Source organism: Capricornis sumatraensis, chromosome 17, assembly GCF_032405125.1.
Source record: "Capricornis sumatraensis isolate serow.1 chromosome 17, serow.2, whole genome shotgun sequence".
Taxonomy (NCBI): Eukaryota; Metazoa; Chordata; class Mammalia; order Artiodactyla; family Bovidae; genus Capricornis; species Capricornis sumatraensis.
Genome location: NC_091085.1, coordinates 72,121,356 through 72,134,948, shown reverse-complemented (window position 1 = coordinate 72,134,948; position 13,593 = coordinate 72,121,356). Strand labels below are relative to the sequence as shown.

Here is a 13,593-nt window from a genome sequence, read left to right as displayed (position 1 = left end):
ACGGCAGCCCAGCCCCGTCAGCCGGCATCAAAGGCCCCAGTGAGGAGGCGTGGGAAGGGCTATTTTAGGCTCCTTATTTTTAAAGCCGGGGTCAGGGCGCTCCGCCCCTTAGCATCTCCAGGACTGGAAGCTTCCATAGGCACCCCCTGACCTCCCACCGGCCCAACCCCAGAGACAGACAGGAATGGCTGCAGGGCTGCACAGTGACCACGGGCAGCCGGAAAAGGGCCCCTCAGAATGGCTGGTGAGGGGTTCGGAGCATGGAGGTTCAAAGGCAGCCAGAGTCCTGGGTTCCGACACCAGCTTTTTCACTTTCTCTTGCTTTTAACAGTGGCCTTGGGCAAGTCATTCCCTCGTCTGCGACGCTGTTGCGCCTCTGTGAAACCACCTGACCTGTAACAACCTGTAGCTGCCCTGCATGCTGTGACTGACGGGATGTACTTCCAATCAGAGCTCGGGGGAGGGGTTTGGGGGGGAGCCCTGAGGATGATGCTCTGCTGCCACGTGGTGGCTGAAAGGGGAAGTGGCTCCTGGAGGCCGGAAAGGAGAAGCCGCGCGGATTCTGCGGAGACCAGAGGATAAAGGGAGAGGTCCAGGCGGAAGGAGGGGAGGTTGTGGGACAGAGCACAGCCCCCCGTGACAGACGGACGAGGAGGGGGAGGAGAGGGAGGGGAAAGACAGGGATTCAATGGGGAGATAGAGATAAAGAGAAAAAAAAAGACGGAGGGTTAACAGACAGAAAGATGGAGAAGCAGAGGCACCAGCAGAAATAAATACAGGTCCCCAGGGAGAAGAGAGGGAGAGACAGGGACTTCCCTGGTGGCCCAGTGGCTAAGACCCTATTTCCGAATAAAGTCGCATTCTGAGGTATCGGGGTTAGGGCTTCAACATATGAACTTTGAGGGGGGGAACAATTCAACTCATAATCGCCACCACCAACAGCTACTTCCATCCCCCCGGAGAGGAATCTGCCTGCCGGCTGGGGCTGTGTCTGCCTTCCTTTGTAGCCCCTACTCTGCCCATTCCGGGAACAAAACAGGTACTCGGTGACTGTCGGCTGAAGAATGAATGAACAAATCGAAGCTGGCAACATTTATTAGTTCCCACCTTCATGGTAATTAATCTCTTTAGCTCATTCAATAGGGTTTCCCATTTTTCTAGATTTGAGGAAATGATTTTATATGGAGATATAAAGGGGCAAGCTTATCTAACATGTCCTTGAAGAAGAAGGATGGTTTAGGGCAAAGGGTAGGCCAGGACTGAGCACGCACACACATATGCACACGCACACTGCAAGATTTATTACATAGCAATGGTTATTAACATAATACGGCAAGAATACAGAGACACACAAATAGAATAGGAACAGGAGGAAAAGAGCCCATAAATAGACCCCCTGTATATGTGACGATTTACTATGGGACAGAGGCAACTTTGCACCACAGCGGGGGGAAAATGGACTTCTCAATAAATTACTCCAGGACAACAGTGATCCAAAGTGGGGGAAAAAAGAAATCAAAAGTGAAAAATTAGGTCCCTGCCACATACTATACACAAAAATCAACTCCAGGACAACCGAGAGCTTAAATGGGAAAACTTTAAAACCTGTAGGGAAAAAGTTTGGAGAATATATTCATGACAAATGGGGCAAGAACTTCTTAAAGAAGACACAGCAGACATGGCAGATACAAACCATAAAGGCGCAGAGTGATGTTAAATCACATCAAAATTTAAAACTACATCAAAAGACAGCACAGCCAAAGGAAAAAGCAGCTGCTCTCTGGGAGCGGGTATTCATACTACAGAAGACCAACCAGCGTTTAACATTTATATACCGGACACCTGGGTTATCTCACCATTCTTGCTATTACCCTGTTAGGGAGACACTACTTTTTCCCTATTTTTCCCAGTAGGAAGGCTCTGAGGTCCCCTGACTGGGCAGGGCTCCAGAACAGCCAACTGAACCCAGCCCCCAGTTGCTACACTAAAGGACCGCCCCAACCAAGGCATGAACAAGGGACCACAGAACTCACAAGCACAGAGACAGGTCTTCGTGACCTCTCTCCCGGATGGGGGTGGGCATTAGAGGGCTTGGGGCTCCTCTGGGCAGATTTAAATAAACTCCCAGGTTCAAGGTGATAAGGCAATTCTGTGTGAATGGCAGACAGTGGGTACCTTTTTAGGGTCTGGAGCAACCATCGACCCTGAATGACTGGGCTTGGCAACCACACAAGGACCACTCAGAGGTCAGCCAGGCCAGTCACTGGGGGGGCAAAGGGGGTTGTAAGTCAGGTGAAGAAGCAGAGGTTCAGAGAGGCTGGACAATGTGCCCCAGGTCACAGCGCTAAGCAGCTGCAGAGCGAGAAGTCTCAGTGAGGTTGTCCCACCCCTCACCCAGTCACTTTCTGGTTCTCTCGTCATTCTGTGTCTGCCTTACACACACACGCATGCATGCACACAGCACCCTGGCCTCCACCGGGGATAAAAAGACGCTGCCTCGGATAAGTTGCAAGTCACACTTTATTCACTCTCCAGGATGTCTGGTGGGATGCTGGGCAGAGGCCAGCCCCTGGGAAGGAGGCGAGGGAGGGGCACTAGCTGGAGGGGTGGAAGGCGCCCCGCTGGTGCCACTGCATGTCCCGGATGCGGCGCACGGACTGCACCTGGGGCTGGGGGGCCCCGAAGTCGCTGCTGTCCTTGTAATCGCCCTTCTCCAGCAGGTACTGCAGCCCGCGGTAGCCGGGGTACTGGTAGCCGACCCACCTGCGGGGCCAGAGGTTGGGGGAGGGCGCGTGGGGAGACAGGAGACGCAGATGGAGAGAGAGACAAGGGGGATGGCTCAGCCACTAGGAAGGGTGGGCCTGCCAATCATCCCACACTACCTGGGTGTTGAGCAGAGCACCACTACCCTTCCCGGGTCCAGCCTCTGCTTTCTTCCTCCCCTTGACACGGAGCTTGCTACCTCCAGAAGCAACTATTTTTTTAAGATTTTTTTTTAAAGTGGACCATTTTTTTAAAGTCTTTACTGAATTTGTTATAATACTGCTTCTGTTTATGTTTCTGTTTTTTGGCCCTGAGGCCTGTCGTATCTTAGCTCCCTGATCAGACATCACACCCACACCCCCAGCATTGGAAGACTAAGTCTTAACCACTGGACTACCAGGGAAATTCCCAGATGCAGGCCTGGCACTGGGATCAGAGGAAGCGGTGATCTCAAGCTCACTTAAGCTTAGAGTAAGACAGGCCTCTTACCTAATCCCCGCAAAGGATAAAGGTCAGTAGCAGAGGTCCCAGGAGCCCTCCGTGATCCCACCACCATTTGAAGCCATCACCATTTAGGGGGTCACTCACTGGGCACCTGACAACTGTTACAGTCTTCTCCCCAGGAGGCATCACACAGGCCTGGCCCCCACGAACCTGCCTGGCCCCCACGAACCTGCCTGGCCAGCCCCTGTGGACACCTCCAGCTCTGCCTCTCACACTCACTCCAGCCACTGTATCTCTGCAGCCCAGCCACTCTGTCCCTTGCAGAGCCCAGGGGACTCACCAGGCTCCTCACACCACAGGACGTTTGCACATGCTATTCTGTCTGGAGCATCCTTCCTTCTCTTTACCTCTACAATTCCTACTTTCTTGAGATCTCAGCTCAAGAGCCCCTTCTTTAAGGAAGGAGACTAGATTCGCATGGGATTCCTAATTATGAACAGTTGCCTCCCACCAGACCTTTAGCTACACAAGACCGAGGCCAGGTCTGTTTAACCTACCTTGAATTACTGATCACCTATCTTGGTGCCTGGCATATGACATCACTTGACAAATTGAACCAGTGAATGAGTAAGTGACAGGGCTCAGGAATACAGAACTGTGCACACTCTAAGACTCTGACAAGCCCCAGAAAGCCAGTATATACTGGGAAACCAGTGCTCTTGGGAAAAAAGGTTTGTGACACTTTCCAATCTCTGTGGTGTACACACGTCTGCGATGGTGTATTTCAAGTTACCAATGATTAAACAACCCGCTCACATTAAATTCTGAAAAGTCAAGTCAGCTTTTGCAAGCTGGTACAAGTTGGCTCCGGCAAACCACTGCCCAAAGTCCATCTTCAGATTCCCCATAGAATTCATGTTTTTCACAATGAGAAATTCCCCAATGCTGGTGACCGAGGTTTATGTGCCAAATTTGGTGGAGAACGACCCCCCCTATGTCCAACCTCAGGAATGCATGCAGAAAAAGGCCAGCATGTGCTGCGCTTCCTATCTCTCTCAGCTCTGTAAAGACCCCTCGATTCATTCCTAGCCTTCTGATCTCCCCTCACCCCCCGCCTCTGCCTTACCCTGCCCCCACCCAACATTTACCATCCTGCTCTTCGGAGTTGAGGTTAAGGCCATGATTTCTCTCTTTCAAAAGCAAGGTGTTGCCCAAAAGACAGGATGGAACTTCAGGGACTGAAAGCCACGTGCAGGCGTCTGATGATTTCAATGCCCATTTTCCAGTGGGAAGGCTGGGGTTGGGAATGTACAAGACCCCCAGAGCTTGGGGCAGAGCAGGGCTCAGCAGCTCAGAGTCTGGGCTCCTGGGGCAGGGCGAGCCAAGGCTGGGTGCGTACTCACGTGCCGCTCTGCACCCGCACGGAAGACACCTTCTCCTGGTAGCCGTGGGCGTGGAAGCTGGGCACGTCATCGTCTATCACCTCCATCTTCTTCCCCGTGAAGTTGGGGTTCTCATACAGGGTGATCTTGTGCTCCTGGCTGTCCTGTGGATGGGGAGCGGGGGAGTGGGAGTGTGGGTGAGGGCACCCAGGGTGCCCTGGAGTTGGGACCAGCAGGCTCCGCCTGCAGTCGTCTGCCCGAGACCCCTACCACTCGAGTGTTGATGACACTGGTCAGCCACAGTGCTCATTCTACTGGGCTACCTTCAGGTAACAGTCACTCAGCTTCTACACTTTGGGGAGTACTTGACTCTGAAATGGCATTTTCCCCTCCCACAGCCTCAACTCCCCTTTTTAAAAGTAAATGGTAGCCATGATACATACATATGCATAGGCATACTGTGCCTCTAATAGACACAATATTTTGGCTTTCCTTAACCTCCACATGTCTTCCCATTCTCCTGCTCCTCTGACATTCTTCCTCTCTGTCTAGCATTCTTTATTTAAGCTACTTTTGGCTCAGACAGTAAAGAATCTGCCTGCAATGCAGGAGACCCAGGGTCGATCCCTGGGTCAGGTCAATCCCCTGGAGAAGGGAATGGCTACCCACTCCAGTAAGCTTGCCCAGAGAATTCCATGGACAGAGGAGCCTGGTGGGCCACAGTGCATGGGGATGCCAAAGAGTCAGACACGACTGAGCGATTTGGCAGATGAAAAAACTGAGACTCAGAGAAAGTGACCTGGCAAAGGTCACACACACAGCCAGGAGGACTAGAGTCAGCAGAGGAACTCAGGTCTGTAGAATGCTGAGTCCAGCGTTGCTTGATTTGGCATCAAGCAGGGGGGAAGCAGGCTGGGCTGGGGAGGTTTGGGAGCATAACTGAGCATCACTGGTCCCTTAGCCCTTGCAGACCGACCACACACCGCTAAGAATCAGGATCTGAAAAGCTCTGAAAGGTCACAAGGGCATGAGCTATGAACAAGAATAAGCTATCTTCTCCTCCATCCCCAAACCCAGAATTTCTCTGAGTATTTACAGCAGCAATCATTAGGGAGCAATTGCTCTGCGACAGGAGTTGCGTAGACCTGAACAGCACCGTCCACATAGACTAGAATGTGAACGGCGCCCCATGGAACATTTTGAATGGAGCCTGAAGCCCCTAAAGTTGTGCACTATGGCCACGCTCAGGCTACGCTGTAGATACTAATATCCCCACTTTGCAGATGCAGAAACTGAGGCTTAGGGAGGTGAAGTGACTTATGCAAGGTCACACGGCCGGGGGCATGATGCCAGAGAGGAAGGGTCCTTCCTAGTCCCTAAACCTCTGGCTCTAAGCGGGGCAAAGAGAGGAAGACGACGAGGGCTGGGGGCTCACCACTTTGATGGGCCTCAGGGAGCTGAGCGAGTCCGTCCTCCGACTGCTGGTCCATGAGTCCCAGCGGGGGTACTCACCCTTCTCAAACACAAACTGCTCCCCTTTGCAGTTGGCCTGCTCGTAGCCCACCCAGCTGCAGTAGAGACACAGAGAGACAGCAGGTCAGGCTTACTCCAGACTTCCTCTGGTGGGACCCTGGCTCCTCTCTCAGGCCCCAGAGTTCACAGTTGCCCAGCTCATCACAATGAGTAGCAGCCTCATCTAAACCAAAGCACAGCAAATCCAAGGGCAGCGTCACCTCAGTTATTCAAAACCCAGCACCGTGCTGCCTTCAATCATCTGGAACACAATCAAGTAATACAAAGGAAGCCTAAAAGATGACCTAGCAACAAGCACAGATGTTCAGAATCCATGTCCTGGGGCCAGCGGTATACTGGTGAATTAACAAAGAGCTCTCAAAAACAAACAAATCCAGCTTGCCAGTTTCTATGGTGCAAATACTCCCACCATACGTGGCCAATTTCAAATGGCAACCCACTCCAGTATTCTTGCCTGGAAAATCCCATGGATGGAGCCTGGTAAGCTAGAGTCCACGGGGTCGCAGAGTCGGACACAACTGAGTGACTTCCCCTCATGTGACATCACTGCACACGGAGTTGGGAAGAAATGTGCCCAGTTGGCTTTCGCCACTGAGAACAGACTCCAGAACATGACTGCTTCTCAAGCTCACACACCGTGTTCATACCCATTCTCTCTGGGTCTGTTTCCTCTTTTGTTCTTGATGGTGGTCTCTGGACTCATTTTGTACACACAGAACACCAACAGTCTTAGATCCACTGGGAGAGAATAGCGCCTTAAAGGGAAGGACTGCCTGCCAACAGGGCAAGGCTAACAGAGGAAAGGGGACAGTCAGAAAAGGCGGCATGGTTTCACGATGCCTGGTGTTTTGGGGCGGTTCATCGCAGAGGCTAACAATCCAGCCTGGCACAGGAACAGCTGTTTGGGACAGCGATCCAAGTCCTTAAGAGAAAGGGAGATGGTGTTTCCTGTGGCTTTCAGAAGAGGATGCCTGCCCTCTTGATCTGGCAATTCTGCTTTAGGTCACGTGTCCTTAGAAAACATTTGTCAAGAGCTTGCAGACATATGGGTAAGAATGTTTATCATGTTGTTGTTTATAATATCAAATAATAGAAACAACTTACACAGCCAATCGGCAGGGCCTGGTTGAGGAAACTGGGTAATATTCTGTAATGTGATGTTAAAAAGGCATGAAAAATAATGTACTAGAAGACAGGGTCTCAAACTTAACTGGGCAGAAACATCACAAGGCGGGTTTGTGAAATGCAGATTCCTGGGCTCCAGACCCAAGAGTCTGATTCAATGTGGCAGGGAGGGGGCCCAAGAACATGCACTTCAAAGCCTCCCCGTTCTGTGACTGATGCAGGTTTAGCTCCAAACAGCTCTTTCAAAAACATCGACATAAAATGCTCCTTAATGACACAGAAAGAATTTGAGATATCTTGCAAAGTTTCCAAAATGAGTTATAAAACAGTTTGTAAAGCATGATCTAACTTCTGATTAAATGTGTTTCTAATATACATTCGGTAAAATACATACAAAGAAAAATCTAACTATATACAAACTAAAGTTAAAATCTTAATGGTTACTTCTGAGTAGTAAGATTAGAGTCATATGGGGTTTTTTGCACTAAACCATTTCTCCTTAATGTTAAACAATGAACAATAAAAGTATCAAAGATAAATTTTTAAAAAGAAAGCAGAGAAGTGTAAAGCCTATTTGAGAAACTCTGCCATCTAAATACTAAAAAAAGAAAATCAGATGTGGTTCTTCAATGGTCAAAACCTCGGCCATCCGTGAAGACACGGGCCTAAGCACACTGGTGGCAGGGTGGGGCCTTTCCTTTGGCTGTGTCACCCACCAGCAGACCCTGATTCAGGCAGGGTCATCACTCTCTGCAGAATGCCCTGTGAACCCTGAGGTGTGGGGCGGGTCACCCAGGACCCACACCAGACTCACTGACCCGCTGGCTGGGTGTCACTGGTGGCCACCTCTGATTCCGGAGGCTCTTTTGAAGAAGGAACCACTGGGGAGCCACAAAGACAGGACCCAAGGCTGTGCTCAACTATGCGACCTGAGCACGGCTCTGTCCAACCAGACAGGGTCCCAAGCTTGGGGTCCCGAGCCTGCTGGTCCCCAAATGTGTCAGCAAGTCTACAAAGACCAAGTTATCATCAGCAACAGGGAAGGGAGGGATGGGTGCCGAGCTGGGACATCCAGTTTTAGACCTCCCAGCAGAGTGAGGACACTCCCAGAGTCAGAGACTGGCGGCTCTGCCAAAGTCCATGGGAGTCACCGTGTCCATCTCCCTGCCTCAAGGAAGTGGCTGGCCCTGGTGTCAGGCTTTTCACACGGGCTCCATCCCATCATCCCCAGGAGGACACAGTTAGCCTTGTCCTACAGAGGAGGAAACTGAGGCCCAGAGAGGGAAGCTCCTGGTCCAACAGCACAGAAGTGGTGGAACCAGGGTTTGAAACTGAGCTCTGCCTGACTTCAAAACACAAACTCTCTCCGGAGGCTGCCAAGGCTCCAAATCCTGGTCCCCTGAATGCACAGCCTGGAAGCTCAGGACAGATCCCTCAAGCTCCACAGTGCGGCCGCCTCGCCCGGCAGCCCCTGAGCGAGTGGGGCCCTCCCCCCCGCCCAGGTACGTACGGCCCAGCCTGCACCAGCACGGAGCCCGCCTTCTCCACGCCAGTCTCCTTCAGGTTGGGGCAGGGCCCGCTGAGCTCGTGCGAGTGGCCCTGGAAGTTCTCCTGCTCAAAGACGATGATCTGCAACAGGAGGAGACGGTCAGGCCCTCATGTGACGGGAAGAGGGAAGACAGGGCAGCGGGGTGGGGAGGGGACCCGGAGAGCCTCGAAGGGTGCTGAAGGGCTCTGTGCTTGGAAACCACGGACCAAACATAGAGTCCGACAGTCCCAGCTCCAGTGACCAGCTGTGAGACCTTGAGGCAGCATTTCACCTCTCTGAGCCTCCATTTCCCCGTCTGTAAAATGGCAAATAAAGACAGAATCTACCTCATGGGGTTGTTGGAAGGATTCAGAGAAGCATAGTGGTTAGTACACCGTATTTGCTCTGCATGTGGGAGGCGTAATCATATTAATTAAGGGACATGGTATAAGGACCCGGAGTGGGTGAGTAGCAGAGCTGAACGTGTAGTCCAGGCCTGTCTGATGCTGTCTCCATTAGAGCACGGTTCTGGTGCCACTGGTCTGTGGACCAGAGTAGGAATAGCAACATGCTAGGTAAGCCATGCTGCTCAAGCTTCTCCTGCCCTTGTCAGTACCACCCTGCAGCCACACTTCACCTGTAAAACTACACACACCCGTGCCTTTTTCTTAAGCCCCCATAGGTTCTGCAGGCTTTCCTCCCCCTCGGGATACCTCTTAAGAAGACTTCACCCCGCCTGCCTCATCTGGTCCTCTCATCAGCTCAGGGACAGGCTGGCAGAATCCCTATCAGGAAAAATGAAGCCCGGCAGAATGAAAGGACTGCCCCCAGCTTCGTAGCTAGTGCTGACTGGGCAGCAGGTGGGGATAGGGGGCAGCTGCCACCTTTTATGATTGCAAAGAGAACTCAGGGTCAGATGCACTTCCCCTGGGAGCTGCCTCTGGCTGAAGAGCTGGGCTCAGGGCAGCACGCTCCCAGGAAGGGCAGCTGGAGAATCTACGTGCTCAGCACTGGCTGGGTCAACATGCCCCTCTCTCCCAGACCGGGGATTAGCCACACAAAGCAGACAAAGCCAAGGGAGGGAGGCCCAGCAGGGCTCAGATTCCATGGGCTCAATCCAGGCTTGATGCTCACTGACTCGACCCCGGACGGGTCAGGAGATCTGAGCTCCAGTATCTCCTGTGCTGCATCCAGCTGTGCAACCCGAGGAAGCCACACGATCGCTCTGAGCCTCAGCTGCGCTGACTGAAATGGGGAATCGTGCCAACTTTGTAGGCTTACTGAGGAGAATCCAGAACATGAGAGTCGAGGACTAGTGTATTATGACCGCCCTGGCCTGGGAGACAAGGGTTGCAGGCTAAGGAGGGTGAAGAAGGACAGCCTCCCCATGGATCTGAAAGGCCTCAGAGGCCAGGAGCTCAGTATTAGTATTGTTATTGCTATTCATGCACAGGTGAATGCTAAAATGTTGTGTATAACCTAATCCTTTCAATTTGTACTATCCAATTCAGCAACCACTAGATGTATATTGAACATATGCAACTAATCTGAATTAAAACATGCTGTTAATTTCAAACACATATAAAATGTTGAAGATTAAGTGAAAAAAAGAATGTAAAATAGTCCTCTAATAATTTTTCTGACTATACATTAGGATATGTTGGGTGTAGTAAAATACATGGCAGTTAATTTCCCTTGTTTCTTTTTACTTTGTTAACACGGCTACTTGTTGTTTAGTCACTAAGTTGTGTTCGACTCTTTTGCGATCCCATGGACTGTAGTCTGCCAGGCTCCTCTGTCCATGGGATTCTCTAGGCAAGAATACCGGAATGGCTTGCCATTTCCTTCTTCAGGGGATCTTCCCAACCCAGGGATCGAACCTGAGTCTCCATCACTGTCTGGCAGATTCTTTACCACCGAGCCACCTGGGAAGCCCAACATGGCTACCAGGAAGCATTAAACTCCGTCAGTGGCTCCCATTTGAAACTGACTGGAGTGGCTGCTCCAAGCCACGTCCCACTGGCCTTCTCAAGCTCATCCAGCTCACTCCGACTCCTGGCCCTCTGCACTCGCCATGCTCTCTGCCTGGAACACCCTCCCCTACCCCACTCCCCTGTTTTCAGTATTTCCTCACCTGACCTGGGCTTCTGCTCCAATGTCACCTCCTCTGAGGAGGCCTCCCTGACCTTAGCTAATATGTTCCTTGCTCACCCCGACTCTGAAGAACCCTACTTTGTTTGTTTCTTCCTAACACTTCTCATTACTTGAAGTTATGTATTTACTAGCTTATTTATTTATCTGTCTTCTAGAAACTAAGCCCCTTCAGGGGCAGAATGGAGCAATCTGGGTCCCAAGTCAGACAAAAAAGCAGTTCCAGGATGGAATCCATGCCTGGGGCCCCCAAAGCAGAGGAGGCTGAGCCTGTTTCTTTGACTCTTCACAGATATCTTAAGCCCTGAGTCCAACTCTCCCCATTTTTAGGAAAAACCTGAGGCTCAGAGAGGTCAAGTGACTGGTCCAGGTCACACAGCAGGTATGGAGTCTGGAAGCCCACCCCAGCGCCCATTCACAACCCCCCTCTTAGACTGGACTGAGGGTTCACCCCAGCTTTGGGGGCCCCATTGGGCAATGGGGTGCAGGGTAAGTCAGAGAAAATTGAGTCTCCAGGGTCAGAAATATGCTGGCTGTGGGCTGGGAAGGGGCCTTCTGAATCAGCACCCTCCTCCACTGTGCAAGTTGGGGAGAATATGGCCCAGAGACAGGGACCCCAGAAAAGAAGCCACCAACCCCAATTTGTAGAAGGGAAACCGAGTCTTGGAGAGACTGTGCTTGCCACCCTGTGCCCTGACGTGGTACCCACCTTGGGGTTGAGGGGCTGTGGCTTGCCCGCTTGGGTCTGGTGATCTGAGGCCATGGTGGGCTGTCCTGTGCAGGAGTGACCTGGAAGGCACGGGGGAAGCCACAGTGAGGACCCCTCCAGGCCCTCGGCTCCCTCACTGGGGGGCCCGAGCCTCGCCATTCCAGCCCCACATCCTATTCTGTCTCCCTGCCTGGTTTCAGGTTCTCCGAGGGCAGTGGGGACGGCCAGTGTCTGCCTGAACGTTGGTCACTATCTCTGCTTCTTTGTGTCCAGGCCGGCTCCAAAGGGGGACAAAGAAATGAGGTCTACTAAAAAATAAAGCGAGAAGCTAGAACACGACTGGGCTCCCACGTGGCCCCAGACAGTTGATACTACTACAGCTCAATTTCTTATACATCAATATTATGCAAAAATTCTCAAGTAAGAGAAAACAGCACGGGCAGAGGAAACATGCCCTGGCCATGCTTGGCCGGGCTGGTGTTCCCAATCTGCAGCCTCACAAAGCTCCCCGGACTCCCTGCCCCTCACCCTCAGCTCCCTCCTCGACGCCCTCTCCACCACTGTTCAGCCCCCCACCGTTAGTACATACGTCTATCGCGGAGCTCGGGCTACAAGAAAGCAAAGACATGAGTATCACACAACTTCAGACGCTGATCAGCAGCAGCAGGAGAATTTCTTAATGACCGAGAACACCAGAAAAGTGTGAACAACGGTCAAATCTCTCCTCCCTTCCCGCAGGAGGGGCAGAGAACCCAGCCTGTGTCTTCCCAGTGAGGAGAGGAGACTGTTTCCTTCTCCAGAGGTAACATCTGGCTTCCAGAAGCTCCTTCCACACCACAGGCTAGGCCAGGATATTCTCCCAAAAGAAGACATTCAGCTAAATGGCTTGGGAGCCAAACCAGCCCTTCTGCCCTAGGAAGCCAGCCCTCTGGTCTGTCCCTGTGCCCAAGGCCCCACATTACTGCCCCCCACCGTTGGTGCCCTCAGACTAAAGGTTAAGCTCAGTCGGTTCAGCTCAGGTGCTGCCTCTGCCGCTTACCAGCATCAAGCCCTGAGAAGGGCGTCCCCTCTGTGCCTCAGTTTCCTGCTCTGTAAAGTGGGGACAGGATGGCGCCTGGTCACGTCTACAGCCAGCTTGGGACGATCCAAGTATAGAACAGAGAAAACCACAAGCACTTGACAGCGCCTGGAACCCGCTCAGCGCTCAGTACACAGCGGCGACTGCGGCTTTACCAGAGTCCTTTCCAGCCAGCTTTAGTCACCTGTGGCTGGGAGCTTCCCTGAGACGCACGGCCGCTTCCTAGCTGTCCCAAGGCAGGACACAGAGCAGGTGTCCCACGGATGTTTGTGGGTGTGGAGAGAACTGACTCACCACCCTAGACGTGAAGCTGAACCTTCCATGGGCTTATTCTTTCCACTGACAAACCCTCAGTCATATTCTCTGCTGGCAAAACGAAGATGCTGATGGACCGTTTAGTATCAGTAAAGAGCATCGCCTAAGTACACGCTCTATGCCAGGCATCGCGCTGGACCACTCACCTACACTGTATCTGAGCCCCACGGCAAAGGAGGTTTTAGGACCCCGGCCTCTCTCCCCATTTAACAGAAAAGAAAACTGAGGCTCAGCGCCTTGAGGTCTTGGCCCCAAAGTCACCTGGTCAGAAAGCGGTAGCCTCTGGATTTGAACCCAGGTCTCCCACCCTTTCCATCACAGAGCAGGATGAGAGCAAAAGGCAAGACAAGCAAGAGAGCCATTCTTACCAGTGACACCAGCCCCTGAGAGTGCCCGTGGAGCCTGCCGGCGGGAGGTGACATTTATACCTTCCCCAGAAGTGCCCGTGCCAAGACGGGTGACCGCTGCGTCCCCGTGGAAAGCGCGGGGAGAATGCAGGATTAAGCCCACACCAAAGGCCAGGTCAGCAAATGCCCACAGACATTGTGTCTCTGCACAATAATGT

The 13,593-nt window shown here is 52.3% G+C and overlaps 1 protein-coding gene across 1 annotated transcript; it reads right to left on the bottom strand.

The window, feature by feature from the left end:
* Window positions 1-2,594: 2,594 nt before the first annotated feature.
* Window positions 2,595-11,689, bottom strand: CRYBB2 (crystallin beta B2). The gene is made up of 5 exons (XM_068990058.1): window positions 11,636-11,689; window positions 8,758-8,876; window positions 6,025-6,157; window positions 4,611-4,753; window positions 2,595-2,763 (listed from the first exon to the last, which is right to left on the bottom strand). Exons 1-5 carry the CDS (start codon window positions 11,687-11,689, stop codon window positions 2,595-2,597), a joined length of 618 nt encoding a protein of 205 aa, XP_068846159.1.
* Between the last annotated feature and the right edge of the window lie 1,904 nt (window positions 11,690-13,593).

Coding starts and splice junctions, on each gene's coding strand:
- CRYBB2 (XM_068990058.1), bottom strand. CDS start 11,689: ATGGCCTCAGATCACCAGACCCAAGCGGGCAAGCCACAGCCCCTCAAC. Junction 6,158..8,757: donor GTGCTGGTGCAGGCTGGGCC/GTACGTACCTGG, acceptor TCTCTACTGCAG/CTGGGTGGGCTACGAGCAGG. Junction 4,754..6,024: donor CCCTGAGGCCCATCAAAGTG/GTGAGCCCCCAG, acceptor CCCCATCCACAG/GACAGCCAGGAGCACAAGAT.